This window comes from Rousettus aegyptiacus, unplaced genomic scaffold, assembly GCF_014176215.1.
Source record: "Rousettus aegyptiacus isolate mRouAeg1 unplaced genomic scaffold, mRouAeg1.p scaffold_m13_p_11, whole genome shotgun sequence".
NCBI classification, from domain to species: Eukaryota; Metazoa; Chordata; class Mammalia; order Chiroptera; family Pteropodidae; genus Rousettus; species Rousettus aegyptiacus.
In genome coordinates, this window is record NW_023416286.1 from 47,903,215 (window position 1) to 47,924,250 (window position 21,036).

Genomic DNA, 21,036 nt, shown 5'->3' on the forward strand with positions numbered 1-21,036 from the left:
TGTTTAATTTTGTAGCATCCTGGGGCAGAGCTGGGAGCCACATGAAGTTTGTGTCCAAAAGTATAATTTTTGTGTGTGAAACTGATGAAGCAGAGCTCCTTCGTTCTCTTGAGTCCCGGATCTGCCAGCAGTGGTGAGCTCAAGCAGGCCCTGGGTGGGGAGTTCTGCATGTGGTCAGCGGAAAGGAAGGGGGTCAAGCTAGGGATAGTGTCTTGGTTTTCCTTCTTTTGCCGGGCACCTGTCTTGTGTGTCTCCCCGCAAAAGGAAACGGAATTCGAATCAATCACTGATCACCAATAATTGAGCTTCCGTGGGATAGATCAGAAGTGTAACATAATTAGATTAATTAGCCTTTTCAATCCCTTAATATACATATGTACATGGCAAATGCTTTCACAACCCTTTGATTTAGTAAAATCAGACTCACTGAGAATAGGCTTCTAAGTCTTAGCTAGCAGTCTTTTCCTTTAAGGTAGAAATAAAAGTTTTCTTCCCAAGAAAACATAGCTACATTACCATAAACATAGTCTTCAAACCGGCTTGTAAATTTGTTTCACGGTTTAAATTGTATTTTTCATATGTCTGGATCTGTTTTTAAATGAAAACAATAACACTCTCTAGGGTTCCACTCCAGTTGATCTAAATCAATGCCACTGTCCACTGGCTTAGATTCTAAGTCCTCATCTTTCAGAGGGCCTCTTCCAAACTGAATTTGGTGAGCAATAGAGGTGATGCTGTGTATCATTTTTCCTTGAACTGGTATTAAGCCATTAAGCCCACCTCTTTGAGGAATAAAGGGCATTCTCTGCACACAGATGAATTTGAGAGCACAGTCCCCTCTCCACTCTGAGCTGAGATAAAGTAGATGAGCACTTTACCCGACACCGAACCTCTCTTTTGTGGGGACGGCTTGACCCAATCCCTGAAAAAGTATTGACTTAACTCTCTTAGTTCCTACTCTAAAGCCTCCTGATATAAAGGAGTTTTTCTGAGAAGAAACAGTTTCAAAAATGCCCCCAGGAACCTGCAAGTCTGTATCCAAACCCATCATTACAACCTCCCCAGTTTTCTTTGTTAGAAGCCAAGAAGGCTCTGGGGCTCAAGTTCATGTAGGGCAGCTGGGGACAGGAAGGTGCCACCACAGAGAGAGAAACAAAAGTCCAGACAAAGGAAAAGAAAAGATGGTGAGTTGCAGAGCAAGGAGGGAAGACAAGGCATCTCAAAATCAGTGTTGGCTATTGGCTGTGGGATTACTGAGAGAAAAACGGGGAAATAATTCTCTCTAAAACTTGAATCAGATAGCACAGGGGTCAGGAATGGGATTTAGAAATTACTACTTTCAGTTCTGTCTACTGAAACGTTGACAGGTGCTTTTAGAATAAATAAAGTATCCCTCAATTTCCAGCTATATTCTATCAAATGCATCAAGAAGGCTTTTTGATACCTCCAAGGAACCAGGTGTTTTGTGTTTCAGAAATTTCCTCCGTGGAGCCTTATAAAGAACTTTCCATATCTACAGGAAGGTACTGGGGGCTGGGACTTTCAAGGCCGAGTTTGTCCCTGGAGGGAGAAACCAGCTGCACAGGGATTTGTATCGGTGGCTGAAGTGCCTCTGACAAACGTCCTACCCAGTCTAGATGTTGTGCAGTGTAGGGAGGTTTCACGTCGCATCAGCTGTATCCCAGACTACTGTCCTGACACGTTCACGCATGGCACTACATTTTAATGTTTTTCAGTGCACTTCCTGTTTTTTGATGCATTTGTACTGCACAGGACTAGACTTTTAAGAAATGTTTTTGACAGAAACAAACTCATAGATACAGAGAACAAATTGATGGCTGCCAGATGGGAAGGAGGTTGCCGGAGGATGGATGAAAAAGGCGAAGGGATTAAGAAGTACAAATTGTCAGTTGTAAAAATAATCACAGGGATGTAAAGTACAGCATAGGGAATATAATCAATAAATTGTAATAACTATGTATAGTGTCAGATGGGTACTAGATTTATCGAGGTGGTCACTTTATAAGTTATATACATGTCTAATTACTGTGTTGTACACCTGAAACTAGTATAATATTATATGTCAACTATAGGTGAAAAATAAAAAAATTTAAACATATTTTAAAGAAATGTTTTGAAGATTTTTTTCTTTTTGGCCACACTAATGGGTTGACAGAATACATAGTTACATAGTAATCATCTTTTAGTGAGCTCTGCTTAAGAGTGTATAAAATTTATAAATATCACTACTGGAAAGGCCTGTGTTTTGGATACGGCATTCCTCCTCATTTTATTTCTCCTTTCATTTATCACATTTGGGTAACCATATACTCTATTTATTTGGTTGAGATTTTGTTTATGAGCAATTTTCTTACCCACATTGTGTTTTTGGCAATTAAAGCAGTTATTATTATTATTTTACATTGCAATTTTAAACAAAATCATTCCACTTAAAAACTGCCTTGAAGAGCAAAGCTTTTTTTGTTCTCAAATATTCTTTACAAACATAGGGCACTCTTTGATCGCTCATACAAAAATGAAGTGGGTCTACCACACCGACCTCTCCTGGGCACTCATGTGTGAATTAAGTAAGTCACTCACAGATCTACATATCTAGCGAAACCAGGAATGTGTGCGGCCTTCATGGACACATGCATGCAGGCACCCGAAGGGGAAGTTCTCATAATCCCTAAAGCCATCATTTACCTTTTTAATCAAGGCCAGCTAGTAAACTTTCCGCCCCGTTCTCAAGGCCCATTTACCAGGTTATTCTCTAAATGTGTAATAAAATAGTCACACTCTGCACTCCCACTCTCCAGCCAATGAAAACAAGGCGTGTCGTTGAAATGACGCCATTCTAATCACATTTCCTTCTCTCTGCATTTATCGCACCTAATTGACTCCGACACGTGTGCAGTGTTTTTGTTTACACAGACTCTTTCACTAGTGACATCTAGCAGGTCTCTATTTTATGGATAAGGAAACTCCAGCCTGGGGTGGATCGTGACTGGCACATGGCCAGACAGCAAATAAATAAGTGACAGTAGTAGGATTTGAATGTCTTAGACTTCAGATTTGACACTGTGTCCATGATATAATTAAAGGAGAAGTGAAGAAAATGCGCGATGACATCTTGGCTAGTCTGCACAGCGTTTTGGGGACAACCGGAGGGATAATGACTGCACGAGCCCCATGTAAATCGTAACCACAGCCCTTAGTCGGGAGTAAATAGCAGCGATGACAGTAGTTCTATGAGCGGTGACGCTAAGTGCTGTCATAAAGTTCCCATGCTCCTCCAAGGAGTTCTGTTAGGAAACTAATAAACACTCAGATGGAAAGTTACCTTGGAGGAGACTATTCTGTTGTCTGGGTACCTCTGTGGAATGTAGGCCTCAGCACCTGGCGGGGGCTCCCTGTGCCCCACGTAGATGGTCCGACTGTCCACCCAATTCTCTTCTCCAGTACACTGCGGAAAATAGAGCGGCGTTAATCCAAGTGCCTCAGACTTTGTATATGAAAGCTCTTCCTTGAAGCGTTGGCTTTAACACTCGTTCACATTAACAGAAATCTGTGCTGGCCAACTTAGAGCACTGTGCAGGGCCGCAGGGAAGAGCTGGGCCCCGTCTCTCAAGGCCAGAGCTGCCCTGACCTTACTCAACCTTCAAACCCCTGCCCTCTCCATGGAAATGGTCTGAGCGGGCTGCCTGCACTTCCAGAGAGAGTGGAGGGGTAGCTTTGAAGAGCTGATTGTCAGAGGACACAACATAGGTGGGTTCATATAAAAAAACAGAAAGCAACAGCAAAACCTTCATTCTTCCAAGAGGGAAAAGACAATGATAGCTGGAAATCTGGGGAGAGGTCTTCAGTGAAAGAAGAGAGTAAAACCTTGGGTTCAGAATAGAAGAACCATTCAATCATTTCAGGTATCTTTATCAATAAGACTTTCCTAGAAAGAGAGAAGACCGGGGTCTGACTCATCTTTGTATTACTCAGAGTGTCGTATGCATGAGGCATTAAGTAAATATCATCTGAGTAAAAGGATCTTTTAAAAATACTCAACCAGACGGTATGCTGTCAGCACTGAAGCGCCTAAGACGCTACAGCTACTGATGAGAGACTAAAATGTTTGTATAGCAGCTCCAGCATGTTGTCCTGAGCCCCCCCAGACTAACAGCATCCTGGACACCACATCTCAATTCCCGTAAAGGACACCGAAGATATCAGCTTTTCTGGGGTATAATAAACTATGCTGAAAAGGAGATGGAAACCTTAGTTGAAGAGAAAGTCGGTGTGATGGAACAGGAAGGATGGATGGGCCTCGGCGCCAAAATCTGGCTCAGTTGCGCCTCAGGCAAGCTGACATTTCTGAACTTTAACTTCATCATCCACAAGGGCAGCGACAGCACTTTGCTCAGAATTGTTGAGAATAAACCGAGGCGACAAAACGTATGGCAACGCTCCCAGCCTGGTACAGCTTCCTTCCGCCATCTATCACCGTGCCCATCTTTGTGGCTTCATCGGACCCTCATTTTTTGAAGCAAAATAGACAGGAGTAACGAGCAATCCAAGATTTCTATTGTTCGAGGTTATTATAAGTCTCGTATTTTTTTTTTTTTTTTTTGCTTATACTATCATCTCCTTTGCTCATCTACCAGCTTCTTGAGGGATAAAAGTACTTTTCGTGTGTCTGCGACCACCACCTCGCCCCTACCCACCCCTCCCCCCCCCCAGTTCATTATCCACAGTAGCTGAATGTTTGCACATTTCCTGCATATCATTTTGTTAGGGCCTAGCTTTGCAGGACAGTCTAAATAAACTAAAGAATAAAGAGCAACCCAGTCTCTGTAACTCCACCCATGTTTCAGAGATGCTCAGCAGGGGCATGGGAAATGGCACGAGATCCTTGGGACAGAACAGGCACGGCCACTGCCCGCCTCACTCTACATGAACCAGTGCTTCTTCCTTGGCTTGAACTTGGCACTTGGCTCCCTCCAGGGAGCCTGCTGTTCTGTAGTAACAACGTGATGCTGAAGGCCAGACTCAGTTCCCCAGCAAGCACAAGCCCTCCCTCCTCGGAGCCGTCTCACTACCCCGTGCCCCTCCCTGCTGCCTTCCCATTTTGGGTGAAGCCACCAGTAAGGAATGTTGACTTAAAAAAAAAAAAACAAAAAAAAAAAACGTGTAAGAGTTTCACAAATAAATCTCTGGATATGAAAGTTAAGAAAATAGAAAAATTCTCTGATTTCCCTTTATTTCCCAGCACATAGCCAAACATGTGCTTCTCATTCCTGTGGATTCAGGAAGTTACATTGAAAAAGAACACATAATAAACAAACCAGAAAAAAGCATAAAATATAAATTTTAATACAAAAATAGAAAACCATTCTTTTCCTAAACTTCAAAGACAGCAAGCAGTTGGCTTTCAGCGCTAGTACAGACTCTGGAAGCTCAAATCTTCCTATGGGCCATGCCGCGGTGCCCACTGATGGGAGCTGGTGCTTCCTGGGCACTTCTGGCTAGAGGCGTAAAAGACGCTTGTCTCCAGGGAGGCAAAGTCAGAATGAATTTTATTAAGTCCAATTCATATTCTTGACACTGTCTAATCGATGTTTATTGCTTTTAATATAATTATTTAACACCTGAAAAATACTCAACAGTGTAGTGCCTATTTAAATAATACAAGTCAGAACACGATACCTGCCTGTGGGACAAAATCAGAAAATGAATTGGACACCAACATGCAATCGAATTTGCCTAAATCATCACAACCAAAAATTCATTTGGGAAAGAACCACATACTCACTGAATGAAAGCTAAACCTTGTATAAAAAAAGCTGCCTTGATATTGCTCCCTGAGGATAAAAATAGAAGCAACAACCCAGAAGTTTTTTTAAGGCTCCTCACTTCTACTAACAGGTTATAACTCAACGGACTGAAATGTCAATGAAGCTACATTTCTGTCTGACTTTGCTCACTGCTTAGTCCGCATAGCAGAGCCCAAGGAGTGACAGACAAATTACACTTTCTGAGGTCATAAAATTACCAGATGATCATACACAGGCACTGACAGGCAGGAAATGTTTTTGGGTTTGGATTAAGACCAAGGTGAGCTCTGTGTGTTGTTCTCTGCACAAATGTTTAATTCTAAGAAGGCTAAAGTTAAATACCCAGAAGATGTAGAGAATACAACAAACAGGACACCCCTGGAGAATGCCTGGTATAATCACCAAGGTTATAATTATGCCTACGCAGTCATGTGTGTGTCCTGCTGCTGACTGGCTCTGTGACTATAGACAAGTGACTCAACATTTCTGTGTCAAATTTCATCAGCGATAATGTGAAAGGATTAGTCTAGATAAGCTTTATCATTCATCCAGCTCTAAGATTCTAGTCTTCTGTACACCTAGCAATGAATACAAATTTATTAGTCCCTATCAGGCAATTTCTTAATCTAGCCAGTCTTAAACCAAATACCAATCACACTGACCACTGTCACACTGTGGTGCAGACAAAAAGGAAGTTCTGCCACACGGAGCTTTAAGAACGAAGATGTGGGTCATCATGAAATCTCCCAAAGGCAGGAAGTCGGAGACACCAGCCTCTCTTTCTAGATATTCGTCTTAGGTAGTATGGGTGACACCGCCCAACAGGCTCGGTGCGACTTCTGCTCCAACTGGTTAGAGATGTTCATCAGCACAGTGCTGAAACCAGGCTCAGAAGGGCCTTCCTCAGCTCACAGGCATCCTAGTGACTCACTACAGCCAGTTGTCCAGAATGCATCAAGAAGGTGTCCGACACGCCTGTCCCTCCCTACCCCCATCCCCCCAACCCCCCGCCAGAGGCTGGCATCAGGTTCCAAGCCAAACTACAAGTCTGAGCTATGGAAATGGGGCTGAGCACTTGATTGCCCCTAATAGTCAAATTTACCTGTGACCACACCTGAGTTGTTGTTCCCAGGGAGGGTGGTGGAGGGCTTCCTATGGAAAAATGGGATGACCGAACTGCCCTTGGCTTGTGAGGAACTCACAAGAGCTGAGAAGCCGCTAGCTACTGCCTGGCAAGTTGCCAAAACATCAAACTGAACATGCTCCGAGGAGAGAAGACAAGAACCTAAGGAGTCTTTCATCTTCTTATTACACAAATAAAATTGTCACATACAGAAACGAGAGGAAACACCAAAAAAAGAAAAAATCATCCCAAAACAACAATGCTTGACTGGGAAACAAATGTACCATCAACAAGACTGTCAGAGAGAGGGGTGGTCCTGGTGGGTACCATGTTCTAGAAAGAATCCAAGTCTGAGAGAAGAACCACAAATAAGGAAGCCTCTTCAAGCAGTGAGTGAGACCAGGAGTAGAAAGCGGGCCCCATATGTGCTGTGAGGACTCAGCTCTTATAATCCCAGAAATGTCAATGGATAAATAAAGATTGCTAACAACACTGCCACCTTGAAGTAATGAAGAAAATTAACACATGTACACAAATGTAAAAGTACCCAGTAGTTTTGTCCTGATGAGCTAGAAATAAAAACTTCCACTTTTGTTCTGTAGTGTGGGAAACACTACAAACAAATAAGATCATTTTACTAACATATGCAGTATATTTATAACCAATCTGAAAAGATATTTGGTAGAGGGTGTAGTTTACTTCGGCAAATTACATATAATTAATGAATTCTTAAAATCTTACTCATTGTATAAATGGATTCTTTTAAATAGAAATGGTTTATTAAATCCAGAACATGCGTAGATGCGACATTTGTCAACAGTTTATGTTAACACAACAAACTCTCCTTCCTTTACTTCCCATCTTGATGAAACAATCAACCCGGAAATGGTTAAAATTAATGAAGGATTGAACATTCGGTCAGTTCGGATGACTAAAATGAAAATTCAGATAAATTGTTATTTTATTTAACAGAGCACACAACTTTATACTCACTAGAATGGCTATTATGAAATATAATTTTTAAAAAGATGTGCAATAACACGTGTTGGGAAGAATGTAGAGAAACTGAAACCTTCATATGTTGCTGGTGAGAATATAAAATGGTGCAGCCGCTTTAAAAAAATTTGGCTGTTTCTCAAAAAGTTAAGCATAGAGTTACCATATGACCTAGCAATTCTACTCCTAGGCTATGTATATACCCCCTAAAATAAAAACATATGTCCACAAAAAAAGGTACATGAATATTCATAGCAGTATTATTCATAATAGCCAAAAGGTAAGAACAACCCAAATGTCTATCAACTGAAGAATAGGTAGATAAGGTGTGGTATAGTCGTACAATGGCGTATTATTCAGCCATAAAAAGAAACACTCTACAACATGGATGAACAAATGCACGTAAGTGAAAGAAGTCAGACACAAAAGGCCACTTGTTGTATGATTCCATTCACACGACATGTCCAGTATAGGCAGATTCATAGAGACAGTGTTTGCTAATGGCTAGGTGAGTGACTGCTAATGGTATCTTTTTGGGGGGGATAAACATGTTCTAGATTGGAGGGTGATGGTGGTTGCATACCTCTATGAATATACTGAGACCAATGAATGATGCACTTTGAAAGAGTGAACTTTATAGTATGTGAGTTACACCTCAGTAAAAATATTATAAGTATTTTGCTTAAATGAAAAACATATGCAGTTTGCATGTACATGAGATAATTATTTCTTATTCTAGGACCATAGTAATGCTTACATCAAAAGATCATATAATTCACCGGTAAGGCTAACATTAGATAATTCCTCTGATTTTCAGCTTGCTTTTGGTTCGGTTACTCCAGCACTTTTCTTTTTTATTTTCTTAAAGGTAGAAGTCATTTTTAGGTGACTGAACTGCTTCTTCTTTTCAGTCTTCTGTGTAAATTCTAGAAACTTAGGCATAAAACTCTTCCTAAAATGTTTTAGGAAATGAAATATCCACCAGGCGACATGACCAGATAGAATTTTATACAAAAGACCTTTTGTCCATAGTGAATAGTTTTTTTCTTATCTATTAATCCATGAGCAAATGATGAAGTACCTCAGTGAAAAATGAGGATGTGTTATTGGCTAAGTTAGTAGCTTTTTAGTCTATCTCTGAAAATAGTAGGCTTCGATGGGGTCCTTTTAACATTTCTTACCTGGCAGAATTTGATAGGATAGAGTCTGCAGGGACTTTGGAAGCTGCTAACCTGGATCATCTCATTTTCTAGAATGACTGAGCTCATAGCACCTTAGTCTTGCCAAAACTCAGGGCCATTAATTAGCCGCATGACCAGGTTGATACAAGGTCTCCTCAAGCTTCTGGGAGAGCTCTCCATCCACTTCACCACCTGCTCACCTTTTGCCAAAGGGGTGTGTTTTGGGGGGAGGATGCTAAATATGCCTATCAGTTTCATTTCCATAATACACACAAAAGACTGAGTGCCAAAGGATTGGGGGACAGAAAAATGGACCATATTAAACCTTACAGGCAAAAGGTCTGTGACATGGACTCCATCTTACCATCCTGCCTTCATTTTGTGCTGGAGAGCCTCCTGGAAGAATTCCACATCCGGAGCTGAAGGAGAAGGGCTGGTTGGGCAGGGCTGGGGTGAAGGTAGTGTACAAGGACAAGGTGGCCGGAAAGTCACGTGAAGAGTAGAGAGGTATGGTTCTCACCACACATAGGGCCAAGGAGGAGGAGAATGTTATCCTTCCAGCTCCTTTTTCCTAATCGATGTGTACTCAGGAAATGTGCACCACATGGGACGGCTGTGACAGCCGCCTTCCCAGAACAAGGGAGGATAGCCACAATTCCATAAAACAGGAGCCATGGAGAAAATGTCACTGTAAATCACTCTGGCATAGCTGTCTGAATATCCTTCTCGCCTCTTTCCCTTAATTCTTTTTTCTAAAGATATTTTTAACATTAGAGGTTGATCTATTGCTGCCTGAATAACAGCCTTTCTGACAGGTAGGGTACGTGTGCTGGTGGCTGAGGAAACGTTCAGAGCCCAAGGGAAGCATTAACTGTGGGGGAACACTCTCTATCACTTCCTGCATTCCTCTCTGTCCAAGTGACACTCAGGCTCAAAAGATCTATTGTGCAATGCTCCAGTTTGTGCCAAAGTGGTCGGTTAAATATTAATTCCCGCTCTCCCAAACCTCTGAAGCTGGGGCTCGGAACTGCTCACCCTCCAAATCACTTGACTGATTTTCTCTCTTTAAATAGACTTTGGTATGACCTCCCACTTGACAGAGAGTAATACCAAACCAAGAACCACCACCAAGGAGGCCTGGGTTATAGCAGGAAAATGTCATTAACAGTCGCCTAGCCAAATGGCTTAAACAGGGTTTGGTGTCAATCAGCTATTTAAAAAATGAGTGATGATACTAGTCTAGGCCCCCAAGTGACCTTACTCATAACTAATAATAAAGTACTAACGGGAGCAAAACAGTAATTCTGAGAGGACAGGAGAAGCTGAGGGCACTAAGGACTTTGCTGTAATTAAGTGCTTAATCCTGGAAGAAAAAAGGAAGGATTGAGACTCTGTTCTGAACTTTCACATGAATCATTCCTTTCTCCAGCATATCCACTCTGTGTATACTACTTACACCTTAGTCACTTAGTAGCCGTCTTGATTATCAGGTCAACTATCGCGGTACTGCAGTGATTGTGTTCAAGTGTCCCTTATTTTACTTAATATTATGGCCCCAAAAAGCAAGAGTCGTGATTCCGGTCATTTGAATAAGAGAAGTTATAAAGTGCTTCCTTTAAGTAAAAAGGTATGTATGTATAGGAAAATAGCATATATATGGTTCACTACCATCCATGGTTTCAGGCTTCCACTGGAGGTGTTGGAACATATGCCCCTTGGATAACAGTGTCTACTATATTCATTTGGCTAGTAAGAAGTGGGGGCCAAACATAAGTGGCCGATGACTAATCCTGACGTTTCTGGGCTGGTGGCTGCAGAGTGTGGGTGAGAGCTCCACTGTGAGGTCCGGTCTGGCAGGTGTCAGCAGTTTTTAAAAGTAAAAGAAAATCAGACCCGAGTAAAATTAGCTTTCTTAAAAGTTCTGTTGAAAAAAATGAATAGCATCAGGACCCTTGTGTTCTGTTTCTTGTAGTGGGCACTGCCTGGAAGCCCGAGACCCTCAGCGCATCATGGACAGGCTCTGACCTCTCCAGGAGTCAAGACGGGGTCCCAGGCTCTCTGCAGAGAGCAGCAGGAAGAAGTGACCACCAAGCACTGCGTTTGAGAATCTGCTTTTCCTGTACTCCTATTGTTTAACTTGCAGTGAGGAATATTACTTATGTCTTCCCAAGAGAAATTATTAACACTCTTTACAAATCTCAGTATTTCAAGGGTATTTGCATCCTGTTGCTGATAATGTGCAGATAATGTGCCCAAATTATAAATGTGGAGTTGTTTCAGACACTTAATTTTAAATCTACAAACTGTAAAAATAAATAAACCTGCCTATCCATTTCATCAGTAGTGTGCTAAACCAAGCAGAACGCTCAACAGACTATTTCTATCTTGTTCACTTTGACACATGCACAGGTAAGAAAAGATCATTGTGGGGCACAGAGACTGAACTTCAGAGAAAAAGTCCCTGAAATGTGCAAAGCCGGCATGCCTTCACATTTGTGGGAGCTCAAAATGATAAGAAAAATACTTTAAGGCTACCGGGGAGAAGGGGGCATTTCTCCTGAGCATCCAGTATCTCTCCTCAGGGACGAAGAGGGAGGAGCTAAATTAGGAAAGAAATGGAGTGATCTGGAGGGGCTGGACTGGTTCTGCACAGATTGGGGCAAATGAGCTGAATCGAAGAATCTTCTAAACATTCTGTACCCCCTTCACCCAAGCACTGGCCACGATGCTAGCCTCCTCCCCTTCCAGTTTCCACTTCCACCAGGTCTGTGAAATCTCCCTCTCTCCCCAAGGCAGTAAAGGCACCGTGCACTGCTTCCCCAGGTGAGTGTGAACAGGGCAAAGGTGGAGGAGGAGAACCTGCACACGTCCCCAAAGCACAACACTACCAGCAACATGTGTCACCTACAGAAGTCGACTTCATCATGCAAATATATCTAATATTGGGAGCTGTGACCCAGGAGGTACTGCAGATTGAAAGATAAACTTATTCTCACTGCAGAGTGAATGTAGATTATAATGCAGAAGAACTCATTAACTCGGAGTGCTATCTACCTCTTTCGGAGTGCTATCTACCTCTTGGGGGCCTTCCCTAGGACCCCAAGTCGACCAGCAGGTCTGCAGAGAGCTAAATCTATGAAGCATCACAGTTTACCAGTAACTCAAAGGGCTCTGTTCTGAGAGGTTGAGGAGGAAGTCCCCCCCCAACCCCACACACACACATCATCAGAACCGGAGAGGTGATGAGAAACAGTGCTGACACCCTCTGAGGGGAACAGGGAGGTGGGTGGGAGATGACCCCGCAGGCCTTAACCTCCATATTCCTGTGGGAATTACACAGATGTTCTGCCAAGATGCAGGTGAACCATGGATCAAGCCTTTGCCTGTGTGGTCCCCAAAGGTATGTGAAAAGTCTCTAGCGCTCCATAGTGGAGCTGATCTCCTTCAAAAATACTTGAAGGTCATATTTCTCATAAGGGATTTGTCAGTGGGTTACATAAGAGACTGTCGCAATTCAAAAAAAAAGGCAGATAATAAGGATGTAGTAGACATTTCACCAAAGTTCTACAAATGGCCAGTAGGACATGAAAAGATGCTTCTCATCAACAAGCATTAAGGAAATGAAAATCAAACCCTGACCAAGTGAGAGAGAAGTTAGACACCATGGGTCAGATACCATGTGATTCCATGGTAAGAAACATCCAGAACAGGCAAATGCACAGACACAGAAAGCGGGTTTGTGGGTGCCAGCGGCTGGGGTTGGGGAGTGACTGCTAATGGGTACTGGGTTTCTTTTGAGGGTGATGAAATTCTATGTCATTAAAGCGGCCAGGCCAGGTAGCTCTCTCCCCTCAGATCCGCGAGGCTCCGAGCGCTGCGCATCATGTGCCTCTGGGGCGGCACGGCCCTCACCTCCCCTCGTTGAAGCCGCTTCCCTCTTCCCGCTTCTCTCACCCCAGAGAGGCTTTTACTAGAATAAAGGATTCTCTCCATTTTAGGGAAAACAAGTAACATTTTTAAGGTTCCGTTTTCAATATAAACCATTTCTTAACGAATAAAATTGAGTTCGATGCTTTTCCAAAGGAATATGCCCAACAGCGGAGAAACTTGAAAATTTTATACCCAAAGCACAATGGGATAAACACAGCTGAGGGCAGCATTAGACCCTCAAGTTCTGGGTGTAAAGCAAGGATGATGCCTCCCTTCTAGGAGCCACACGGTGTCTATCAATTATTTTAGGCGCAAACGGCCACGCTCACCCCTGAACCGCAGAGTCCAGTAGTCAAGAGAAGTGGGGATTTCGCAGGTGTCTCTCTCCCATCTCTCTGCCACTCCAGCAAGGGCAAGATGCTTTTGGATTTAGAATTTACTAGGAAAACGGCTGAACTACTGAAAGAAACCAAGTTCTGGCAGTCGCGGCTTCGCCAACTTTGCTGTCAGCTTTGCTAGGGTTTGGGGTATGGCTGCCTGAGTATTACAGTTAGAAAGCACACAAGGACAAAAGAGAGTTTTAAAAATACGTCGAAAATCAATTTTAGCCAGTGTTAGTCACCTAATGGAAGTTTTGAATTTCAGCTGAAACAAACAAAACCTATTAGCTAAATTACATTGTGGGACCGGGACCGGAACATAAGCATGTAACCTAGCCTCAAATTACTAGATCAATTTTTATAGAGGTGGTTCCTCCTAACAACCATTTTTCAAATTTACGGAGATCCAATGACAAAGCAATTCCTTGTTCTGGTGTCTGTTTATAGCTTTTAAAGGCACTATTTCTTGTTCGACGTGTAAGAAGACAATATAGGGCTTAGGTGTCTCTAAAAATAGGAATTTTTCTGGCTCCCTTTTCATAAGCAGCTCCAGCATTCTCATGAAGAAGACATTGGTGACGTTGGCCCCTTTTGTCCTCCCCGCCCACATCCCACACGTGTCTGTCGCATTGGCGTATTTTTCACTCTTGCTGTTGTAAGCTTCACTTGGGTACAAAGGGGAACCTATGCATTGATAAGATCAAAGTTCTCCGCGTGAAGCACCAGCCTTTCCGGTGGCTAGTCTGGACCTCAAGGCTTTGAGGCCTCCCACAGCAAGGCCAACACCCAGGGCGCGTCCTCCCTGCCATCCTCCCTGGACACGAGCCCCTGGCATCTGTCGGCATGCAGGATGACAACCTCTCTGCACTCTCACGATACTTAATAGTAAGGACTGGTTTTTTTTTTTTTTTTTTTTTTTTTTTTTTATTTCCAGACAGATCTGGGGTGTTTGCAAGGCTCTCAGTGGCGTTTTTCCGCCATGAACATATTCCTAACACAAAACCGTTTGGATCGCAAAAGCACAAGTGATGGTCCGCTTCATTTGGAAACAGAGGCCATCTGGAAAACATTAAATGCCAGCTGATCTAAACTGTAATTTACCGAGTCCAGAACCAAATTAAAATTTAAATTCCAACCACAAATGACCTTAGCCACTTCTGGACTTGGCCTGGTTCACAGCAGCAGAAAGAGACTCAGAGCTTCACAAAAGCGTCCATGGACCGGGGGCGTGCAGAGATTAGAGAAAAGGGAGACTTAGAACTCAGGAAATCGTAGGGACCGGGAGCTGCACTGAAAACTGACTCCTCAGGTCTTGTGAAATGCAACAGGAGCAAAAACAACACTGATGGCGTCTGACCCGCCCTATGTTTTTGACAAAAATAAGTTTCAAGATGAGGCAGCTAGGAAGAAGCCAACATCTTTATCGCAACTTTGATGTGAAAACGGCAGGGAAGTGACTAAATGGACCGGGTTTTCCCAGTTTCCCACTGTGGCTTTGAGGGACTCACTCACAATGCGCTTTATCACTGCATTTGCAGAAATGGAGACGGTACCACCTTTGTCGCGAGTTACCAGGAGAGCTCTAAAGCCTTGCCACAGAGAAGGCAGCTTTCTGTTAAACTCTGTAGGTAAATTACCTTTCACCACCTATTTTGTGTGTACTTCAGAGGCTGGGCTCACCCAGAACTCCAGGGACAAGGGTGGGATTCACCGCGTGCTGGCTCTGGGCCTGGGGTGGGACACCGGTGAGGAGGAACGGGGTAGCTCAGGAGACAGATGAGCCTGTGCAGGTGATGTGTTCCTAAGTCAGAAGTGAAGGAACCAGAGCCTGTCAGCAAGAATCAACAACTGAAATCTTAGCCAAATTAAAAAGTGGGGGAGAAGATGGGCCAAAATGAGTGGCCAGGAGGTAAAACCAGAGATTCTAAGAGGGGAGACAAGGTTTACAAGTGTTGAGAGGCCTCCAGGAAGAACCATGCAATGAGATATTAAAATTTGAGGCCAGCTCCCCCGCTCTAGGGGTCAGAGGGAAGTCAGCTGGGTCCCAGCCACAGGGGAAAGCCCGGCTTGGAGGCCATAGTGCCCAACTCCAGCCCTGTCATCAAGGAAGCAGGCCACTGCTGCCCAACCCTGTTGGCTCCTCCCCCAAAGAGAAAGGGGGAGGGATTGTTAATCACTGATGATATAATTACTATCCTCTGTGAGCCAGAGGCTAAGGCCTCCTATAGCCCATAGTGGATCACTGTGTGCCTATGTCCCCAAGAGCTTCAGAAGGGGAAATGGTGGTCCGTGGCTCGGCAGTCCCCATGCTGGTGGTCAGCACAGAGTGCTGGCATGGACTCTGGTGACACTTATGAAGAAGGGAAAGGCATGCAGACAGAGGCTGGGTTCCAAAGAGGACGGGAAAGTGGGGTGGGCAGACGGTTGAGGCCCTGTCCTATTCTTATATCTGCATCCCCACTTGCTAACCTGTACCAAAAGCTGTTTGCTTCCCTCCAGACATCCCCCCAGTAACACCCTACTCATTTGCAGAAATGGAGACATTACTGCCTTTGTCAGAAATATATCGTGGTGTGTCCCCAGCTCTTAAATTTACAATGCAAGCTCAGTAGCTTCTCAGTAGTAAAATGTGGGTAAAGATATCAGATGCCTACAATCCAAAGAAATTAGCTGAAGCACAAAGGTCAGCAAAAAACACTACACTTAGGATGGCAGAGTAAAATCAATTAGCAGGAAAGATGCTCAAACAACCAAGTATCCAAGCCCCTGGTTCTTCATAAGGCACTGTGAAAACCGTCACCCGGGAGGTCGGCACAAAAATCATGTGATGTCTATATTTACTTCCCACTACTGATTCGCTTTTTCTAGAGATGAATTAGCCAGAAAACTAAGCAAACCTACTCAATTCCCAAACAAGAACATGTTGGTATACATGCAGGCTTTTAACAGCTGAAATTATATACCTTCAACTGCCTTGTAGGCATATTTTCTAAATATTGAATATATATCTAATGAAGGCAACTGCAGGACTGAGTCAGGAATTACGGCACACTGTTTAGTGAAAATACTGACAAATTGGATAACAACATACACAGAGCAGCTTCAGCAATCGTGGTTCAGCTGGCTGGCTACAGACTGGAAATAAGCTGCCTCGAATCTGGCATGAATCCCTGAAACCAAAGCAAAAGTTTCTTTTGGGGAAGATAACTGCTTCGGAGCCTGAGGCCGAGGTCAATCCCCTGTCACCCAACCCACGGAGGTCTGTGCCATGGGACTAGGAAGGGACTAGCCAAAGGCCACCAGCGAGGAGTCCTTTGACTGGAGGCTGTGCTGGCGGTGGCAGAGACCAGAGGTGAGAACAGAGAAACTGCGGGATTGGAGAGAGGGGAACTGACTCCCACCACAGGGCTGTCACTGGCCATCGAGAGCCAAAAGCCAGAGTGAAGGGAAAGACAAGAGATGAGGCAGAGAGGGCCAGTCCGAAAAAGCAAACCTGAGCCCGGAAACCCGTTAGAAGTTAAAAGACCGAGACTCAGAACACAACCCAAGGGGAAAGGGCTGTCTGAAGTCACCTGAGCCACCCAGAGGTCAATGAGCCGGAAGGTCACAGCAAAATTACAGCAAAATTCTGCCAGAGTTAATGTCCATTTTGTAATAAAATAGCCCATGAAATATTTCGAGGCTTCAAAGTCCGCAGATTGTTAACAGATATTGACAAAATACAAGCTCCCTGTCCTCAATAACACACTCTGGTCACTGCACGTTCCCCTCTCACCTCCCCCTACCCCGCCCCCAACCCCACATAAAGCGCTCTTTGGGGCCTGCAGCAGGAAACCATGAGGGTCAGTGGAAGAAGCTTCAAGAACAAAAAGCTGTAGGCCTGAAAGGACAGTCAGCAACTGTCTCAGCATCTCTGTAATAAGTGAGAAATAGCATGCCACCTCACAGACAGGTGACAGGGTGATCATAACAAAAGTAGACACCTCACAGAGAAAGGAAAGGGCAGAGTTCACTCCCCGCAGTACTCAGCGATGACCCATATGTTTCTAGTCATCCTGGGGAGGCAGCTATTGGATTTCAGGCCAGCAAAAGATGAAAAAACAGGCAAAGTACAATCAGAAAGACTCCTGGGTGTCAGCTCTAACAGACCCCACAGGCCGAGATAGAGATGAGATGCTGGCCACAGGGCTGTCCTGGTGACAGAGGCCTGGGCCTGCACTGTCTTCCTGACAGGCCACGGGGCCAAATGCAGACCACCCATTCCTCGTCAGTAGGTCCAGAGGGATACCATCATCAGGAAGAATCATTATTGAAGCCTGCGGTTCACGAGATGGCAGAGCGGCATCCTCACAACTGGCCCCCATGGTGAGTTTCCTTAGCAAGTCACACTCCTACCAAGAGCAGAGCTCTTTGAGATGAGGATGATGAGGCACAACCTGCAGTCTGGAGGTCCCCATGAGCAGGCCTCCCCACTAGATACCGATCTTTAGGTGTGAGGTTTAGATGCAGGAGGCATAAATATCTGCTGCATTCTCCCTTGGGAGAAGCTGCCCCCGGGCCCTGGAGCCATGTATTCCAGCCCAAGTGATAAGAACAAAAATAGTGGGTGTGGGCCACCACAGAGACACCACCCCGACGCCCCTGGCTCTACCCTGGAGCTACAGGGCCATGCCCTGTGCAGAGGGGGCAGGAGAAGATGTATGCAGAGGAGCTGGCCTCTGCCTGAGGTTGGGAAGTGAGGGTGCGGGAAGCGGGACCTGCCGCCTCTTGCTCTTCTGTTCCCCCCACGAGCCGAGTGACATAAGGTTAAAATAAAAATGCGTCTCTCTCCTAATTGACACCGACTCTGACCCACAGTCAGAGATCTGGAGCCGCATCCCTGCCAAATACCTCAGAGGGAAATGGTCAGCCAGGGCGGCTGTCCGTCCAGTCAGCAAGTCTCTGGATTTCAAAGCATATGAACACGGAGAAGAGAAAGCATGGTTAATAGCACGGTGTTCCTAGAACCTTCCATGCACTGAAAATCGCTGAAAAAACTTTGTGTTTACATGTGAAATGGAACTAGGTTCTGGGTTCAGATAACCATAAATGTGGAATAATTTTCATTATCTGCATTGTTCCACACACTGCAGGATGTCAAACACCTCTGCTCTGCCTCCTCATTGCCAACAACAGCACCAACCACTGTGACAACCAAAATGCTCCCCCAAATGTAAAACTCTCTAGGTGGGGAGAGGCTCGACCTCCTTTGAGAACCACCATGGCAGTTATCACTTGGTTTTCCCTCCCCAAACAATGAATGAACATCGTTAAGAAGAAAAGCCCATGTGCCCTCACTGATTGGCATTCTTGCTGCGTGTTCCTCCTTCTGGACTCTCCGGTGACTGTGGGCAATAGTGATGGAGGCCAGCAGGGTCACGGTGATGGGTTTCAGTCCCTGGAGCTAAGACACTCAAATGTGAGGCTGCTTGGCGCTTGCTTTCCTGGCTGACTGTTTTTTTCCCACTTTGTAGGCCTCTAACCTGAAGGCTGAAGGAGCCAAGACAATGCTGCCTTGGAGAGTTCCCACATCCATCCTGGGTGCCACACACACACACACACACACACACACACACACACACACACCCTGGGACTGGCTCCTCAGAGGGTCATTCACTCAAGAAAGTGGACCGTGATGCCTTCTTTAGAAGAAAATCACATAAATGAGAGTATAATTTAATGTTCTGATTTTAAGTGGAAATTGGCTGGGCATTTGTATGTGAATTCACATTGGTTTACAGCTACTAAAACATACTTACTAGGAAATATTTCAACTAAAATAACAAATATAACCTCAAGATGAGAATCATTCCCAAGGCAGAGAGCTTTCTGTCATTGTTTCCAATGAATATTGGAATGTGTTGAATCTGGATATGCTACCATCTTGGGAACTTAGAAATGGCAATGTTGATGGCAAAATGAAACCAAAACAGGTGACCCGGAGAGAGAGGCTCCTGAGTTTTAAATCTGTACCTGTTGGTATAGAACTATGGCACAGCAGAACAGAAGCCAATGTAGAGGAGTTCGTCACCAAACCCTTCATAGCCCAAAAACCTGCCATGCCTTACGTGCCATGACTTACGAAGACCGCAGGACTAGCTGGCAAAGTCAGGGCTAGCACTAAGGTCTCTAAAGGTTGCTCCTATTTTTAAAGTGATTTTCATGATCGTTTCTCCTTTTAATCTATAAATCCCCTGAGGGTGGCTGGCTGTTTCTCCTACTTTTTGGCATCTCTCTTACAAGGATAAGAACAGTTTCTTTTCACTATACACATCTTAGATTTAAAAGTATATGAGATTTTCCCAAAATACCTTTCAGCCATGTGCTAAATGCTTTCTGAAATTATAGGTATAAAATAGAACAAACTGAAGAATGTTTTCATTTTTCTCTCTTAAGAAGCTACCAAAGTGGAGACTCAACAGGGATTGGTGACTATTACCTCCTTTCTAACTCCCAGCTTGTGAACAGCTCTCACCGGTTGAGATGGGAACTGCATAATTTGGTCACACTCTCCAATGAAGCACCCACCCTTCCACTTCGTACCCTTGGAGACTATGTCTGGAATGTGAGCCCAGTCAGGACATAAGGGCAATACCAAAGTGAAAAAACACAGAGCAGGAACTGAGTAAGAGTTGTGGGGATGTGGGCAAATGAACTGTGGACTCCGGGCGAGTCACAATTATGTCGTGCACTAAATCACTAAATCAGCTTTCTTCTAGTTTGCAAATTCTGTTATACTGCAAGCATTTGTAAACACTTTCTGCTCCTGATAGTTTGAGTTTTATGATCCTGAATCAAATTATTCCACAGAATATGCCATTTGAGCATAAATGGTTGTGAAAGTCACTGTGTCACAGTGATAAAAATTTCTGGATGAGGGCACAGGAGTTAAATCAGACTAACCACTCCTGGATACTCTGCTGTGGCTTTCTCTTATCTGCCATCTGTGGCTTTCTCTTATCTCCAGGTAAAAAAAATTACTGAACAACATGATGAAAGATTTGATCATAATCCACTGTGAACTATTGTTAGAGCCCGAAGAAACATCCTTTCAATCAATTTTGCTGAATTGAGTGCAGAGGACTTTCACGGCTCTCTCATGTAGTTCGCTCTGATGAAGACCTGGCAGTTTCTTGCCATAGATAATGGCTTTTCAAGTCACAACTCATAATCTCAGAAACGGCCCTTCGGCTTTAGCAGCAACACGTGAACAATTCCAAGCCCGAGGAGGTGTAGTGATTACCATTTCCGCTGGGATTCTATAAATCCAAAAATAAACAATAACAGGAAGAGGTTTGAGGGTTTTCCAAGCATTTAAATTCTATGGTAATATACTTAAAAAAAAAATCAGAGAGAGAGAAAGTAACTCGGAGCTTGTGAAAAACTACCCTGTCTCTGCCATGGAAAGTTTGTAGATGTTAACATTTATGATGTATGATTTAGTGTTTAAGAACTAACACACCACAGATAGTCCCCAAATTTTCTTCTTCAGCCCCTTCTTTTACTTATTGGTCAATATGGTTAACTCTAATGAACCATGAACTTCATGTCATTTACCCAAT

General features: G+C 44.0%; 1 protein-coding gene across 6 annotated transcripts in view; it reads right to left on the reverse strand.

Annotated features, from left to right (window-relative positions):
- ATP11A (ATPase phospholipid transporting 11A) overlaps positions 1-21,036 on the reverse strand; it is a 139,015-nt gene that overhangs the window by 67,448 nt on the left and 50,531 nt on the right. For all 6 annotated transcript variants that reach the window (XM_016151906.2, XM_016151910.2, XM_016151908.2 and 3 more), the window contains exon 2: positions 3,344-3,466. In XM_016151906.2, the coding sequence (XP_016007392.2) occupies positions 3,344-3,466 (123 nt within the window). The remainder of the gene's footprint in view (positions 1-3,343; positions 3,467-21,036) is intronic.